The sequence below is a fragment of the Mustelus asterias genome, unplaced genomic scaffold, assembly GCF_964213995.1.
Source record: "Mustelus asterias unplaced genomic scaffold, sMusAst1.hap1.1 HAP1_SCAFFOLD_4602, whole genome shotgun sequence".
Lineage (NCBI taxonomy): Eukaryota > Metazoa > Chordata > Chondrichthyes > Carcharhiniformes > Triakidae > Mustelus > Mustelus asterias.
Genome location: NW_027594545.1, coordinates 11919 through 16173, shown reverse-complemented (window position 1 = coordinate 16173; position 4255 = coordinate 11919). Strand labels below are relative to the sequence as shown.

Sequence of the window (4255 nt, the reverse complement as noted above, 5' to 3'; positions counted from 1 at the left end):
CCTCCCCCCCCCCCACTCTCCCTCCCCCCCCCCACTCTCCCTCCCCCCCCCCCACTCTCCCTCCCCCCCCCCACTCTCCCTCCCCCCCCCCACTCTCCCTCCCCCCCCCCACTCTCCCTCCCCCCCCCCACTCTCCCTCCCCCCCCACTCTCCCTCCCCCCCCCCACTCTCCCTCCCCCCCCCCCACTCTCCCTCCCCCCCCCCCACTCTCCCTCCCCCCCCACTCTCCCTCCCCCCCCCCACTCTCCCTCCCCCCCCCCCACTCTCCCTCCCCCCCCCACTCTCCCTCCCCCCCCCCACTCTCCCTCCCCCCCCCCCACTCTCCCTCCCCCCATCCTACCCCAACTCTTCTCTGTCCCTCTCATTCCTCTCTCTCTTTCCCGAGCACAGGTAAGGAGGAGATGATATTCTATGTCTCGGCCAGTTTTCCACAGGTGAACAACCCAACAATCTTTGTGCAACACATTCTGGCCAATGTGACAGGAACGATCACTAACCTGACGGAGGAGGAATGCCGCAACGCAGACAAGCGGCCAGAGCGGGGCCGGGATGTGAGTTTCCACCCTCAACACTTTTCTCGCTCCCTCGCTCTTTTTTTTCTCTCTCTCTCACGCTTGCTTCCTGTTCCTACAGCTCTACGAGTTTCTGTGGATCCAGGGATGGGAGCGTGAAAACACTACTGAGGCTGAGGCCTACTGCCTGCGGAGTCCTGTCTGGCTGGCCAAGGCTGTGTCACCAGCCTTCGAGCTCAAGGACTGGTCCTCGACTGAGTACTCGACCTGGACGGAGAGCCGGTGGAAGGGGATCAGTGCCCGCATCTTCCTGGTGGCCAGCAGGAAGCTGGAGGTGGGTGTGGTGTGGAGTGAGTCTCTGCCCTGGGCCCAGGCAGCGTAGCCTGACGTCAAGGCTGCATAGTGAGGCCTTGTATCATGGTTTCAACCATCGAGTTACCCACTGGCAGTGTGGTCTGCTGACGAGGCTTTAATCAGGTTAGACCCCACAGTGAGGCCTTCTGTCAAGACTCGGCCTCACAGTCAGCTGCATTCCTGATGGTAGGGGAAGGCAATGGCCCAGTGGTATTATGGCTAGACTATTAATCTAGAAACTCAGCTGATGTTCAGGGGACCTGGGTTCGAATCCCGCCACAGCAGATGGTGGAATTTGAATTCAATTTTTAAAAATCTGGAATTAAGAATCCACTGACCATGAAACCACTGACGATTGCCAGAAAAACCTATCTGGTTCACTAATGACCTTTAGGGAAGGAAATGTGCCGTTCTTACCTGATCTGGCCTACATGTGACTCCAGTCACAGCAATGTGGTTGACTCTCAACTGCCGTCGGGCAACTGGGGATGGGCAATAAATTCTGACCAGCCAGAAATGCGCATATCCCACGAATGAATAAAAGAAAGGGGGTGTCTCTCTCTCTCTCTCTCCTCAGATCATCACACTGCTGACAGGGATCGGGGTCCTCCTGGTGTCGCTCATCCTCATCTACTTTGTCAACGCTAAGGCTAACGTCCTGTTCACAAGCCCACGGGAACACGGCACTGCCACCTACTGACACCACATTGGGCGAGGTGTGGAGGAAAGAGACAGCGTGAAGTGGGGGTGAGAAAGGGAGGGAAGACGGGGATGGGCAACTGAGAGTGTGGGGGAAGGGCAAGAGTTAGAAGGGTGGGAGCAGTGAGAATGAGGCGAGTGAGGGGGAGAGTGGGAAGGAAGTAGAAGAGAGGGGGATGGGTAACAAATGGAGAGGGAAATGATTGGGAGAGGCTGCAAATAAAGGAGTGGGAAAGGGGATGAGTGGGAAGTGTGTGAGAGAGAAAGTGGTCGTTGGGGGAGTGACTGTGTCTGATTGGTTTAAACCCTGGGGGTGGGGGTAGTTGCAGATGTTCATGGCCAATTAGGAAGGATGGGGATGTTGGTGGCATTGGGTTTGGGGTGGGGGAGGGGGGATTGTAATGGCAGCGTTGGGCATTCCGGTCCTGGGACCTGTCAAGGCTTTAGAGGGAACTATTCGACTGGGTGACAAAGTCCAGCCCCTTCAGCCTCTTGAGGTGGCGAGAAACGGGGAGATATTTCTGTCGAGCAGGACATCAGGAGAAGGTTCAGGAGGACAACTCCGTACTTTTATTTTCTATTTATTCACAAGACGTGCACGAGGAATCTCGGAGGAGATAGTGAAGCGATGTTACTGGACTGGTGTGTGGGTGGGTGAGGGGAGGGGGTCGTTTGTGAATCAGCAGAGAATCATGCTATGTCAAATTGTCAGGCCCACTTAATAATGAAATTAAAACTCTATCTCCTTTCTGCGCATGTTTACTGGTGAATTTTTCCTCACGTCTCACGCTCCTGAGGCCCACTCACTGATGGGGCTTCCGGGTGCTCTGCCGGTCTGCCTGAGCGTGACCAGCTCTGAATTATTTAATCTCCAACATTAACTGTGTGGCAAAGAGAGCATTGCCACTTTAAGAAGCTAAAAGTGGGTGTGGCAAAGTTGTAGCCCATCCCATGATTGACAGGAGAGACTCACCCCCTTTGCCCAGCCCCTAAACCCTCCCTATTTCTGTAACCTCCTCCAGTCCATACACCCCTCCCTATCTCTGTAACCTCGTCCAGCCGCTACAACCCTCCCTACTCTGTAACTTCGTCCAGCCCCGACAACCCTCCCTATCTCTGTAACCTCCTCCAGTCCATACACCCCTCCCTATCTCTGTAACTTCGTCCAGCCCCGACAACCCTCCCTATCTCTGTAATCTGAAAATAATGTTGTCAATCAAATTCCATGTTTTCCACCTGTCCTGCCTTCTGCAATGATTTATGCATAAAGACACATAGATCTCTCTGCTTCTGCATCACTTTTAGAATTTTACCACTTATTTTGAGTGTCCATATTCTTTCCAGTATTTCAGGCCAAAAGAATAGATAGCACTATTAGTAGTTTGCTTAAAGTGTGTATATATTATATATATATATATAATATATATAAATATACAAATCAGGATATTATTAAATAATTTATGCATGACTCAAGCCCATTTAATATCATTTAGTACAATTCACAATTCCTCAGTGGCAAGCAGCATTCAAGCCTCACAAGTGTCCGGCAATGCCCATCTCCAACAAGAGAGGATCTAACCATCACCCCTTTGACATTCAATGGGATTACGGTCATTGAATGCCCCACCAACAATATGCTGAGGGTTACCATTGACCAAACACGGAATTGGACTCGTCATATCATAGAATACCTACAGTGCAGAAGGAGGCCATTTGGCCCATCAAGTCTGCACTGACTAATACAGGTCTAATACAGATAGGAAATATACAGTAAATGGCAGAACCCTCAAGAGTATTCATAGGCACAGGTCACAGATCTGGGTGCACAGGTCACTGAAAGTGGTAATGCAGGTGGAGAAGGTAGTCAAGAAGGCATACGGCATGCTTGCCTTCATCGGCCGGGGCATTGAGTTTAAAAACTGGCAAGTCATGTTGCAGCTTTATAGAACCTTAGGCCGCACTTAGAATATAGTGTTCAATTCTGGTCCTCGTACTATCAGAAGGATGTGGAGGCTTTGGAGAGGGTACAGAGAAGCTTTACCAAGCTGTTGCCTGGTATGGAGGGCATTAGCTATGAGGAGAGGTTGGAGAAACTTGGTTTGTTCTCACTGGAGTGACGGAGGTTGAGGGGAGACCTGATAGAAGTCTACAAGATTATGAGAGGCATGGACAGAGTGGATAGTCAGAAGCTTTTTCCCAGGGTGGGGGCACAGGTTTAAAGGAGATGTACGAGGCAGATTTTTTACACAGAGAGTAGTGGGTGCCTGGAACTCGCTGCCAAGGGAGGTAGTGGAAGCGGACACGGTAGTGACTTTTAAAGGGCGTCTTGACAAGTACATGAATAGGATGGGAATAGAGGGATATGGTCCCTGGAAGGGTAGGGGGTTTTAGTTAAGCCAGGCAGCATGGTCGGTGTAGGCTTGGAGGGCCGAAGGGCCTGTTCCTGTGCTGTAATTTTCTTTGCTCTTTGTTCTGACAACAATCCCACCCAGGCCTTAACACCACATATTTGCCCTGCTAGCCCCCCTGATGCTCGGGGGCAATTTAGCATAGCCAATCAACCTAACCCACAAATCTTTGCACTGTGGAGAAAACCCACGCAGATACAGGGAGAACATGCGAACTCCACACAGATAGTCACCCAAGGCTGGAATTGAACCCAGGTCCCTAGCGCTGTGAGGCAGCAGTGC

General features: G+C 51.9%; 1 protein-coding gene across 1 annotated transcript; it reads left to right on the top strand.

The window, feature by feature from the left end:
• Positions 1-394: 394 nt before the first annotated feature.
• Positions 395-2317, top strand: LOC144491162 (nicastrin-like). The gene is made up of 3 exons (XM_078208838.1): positions 395-551; positions 634-846; positions 1444-2317. The coding sequence occupies exons 1-3, from the start codon at positions 402-404 to the stop codon at positions 1564-1566; spliced, it is 486 nt and encodes a 161-aa protein (XP_078064964.1). The 5' UTR covers positions 395-401; the 3' UTR covers positions 1567-2317.
• The last annotated feature ends 1938 nt before the right edge of the window (positions 2318-4255 follow it).

What these genes read in the sequence shown, in the direction of transcription:
- LOC144491162 (XM_078208838.1), top strand. Translation starts at nt 402, where the DNA reads ATGATATTCTATGTCTCGGCCAGTTTTCCACAGGTGAACAACCCAACA. An exon ending in GGCCAGAGCGGGGCCGGGAT is followed by an intron (nt 552 to 633) that starts GTGAGTTTCCAC and finishes CTGTTCCTACAG; the next exon opens with CTCTACGAGTTTCTGTGGAT. An exon ending in TGGCCAGCAGGAAGCTGGAG is followed by an intron (nt 847 to 1,443) that starts GTGGGTGTGGTG and finishes CTCTCTCCTCAG; the next exon opens with ATCATCACACTGCTGACAGG.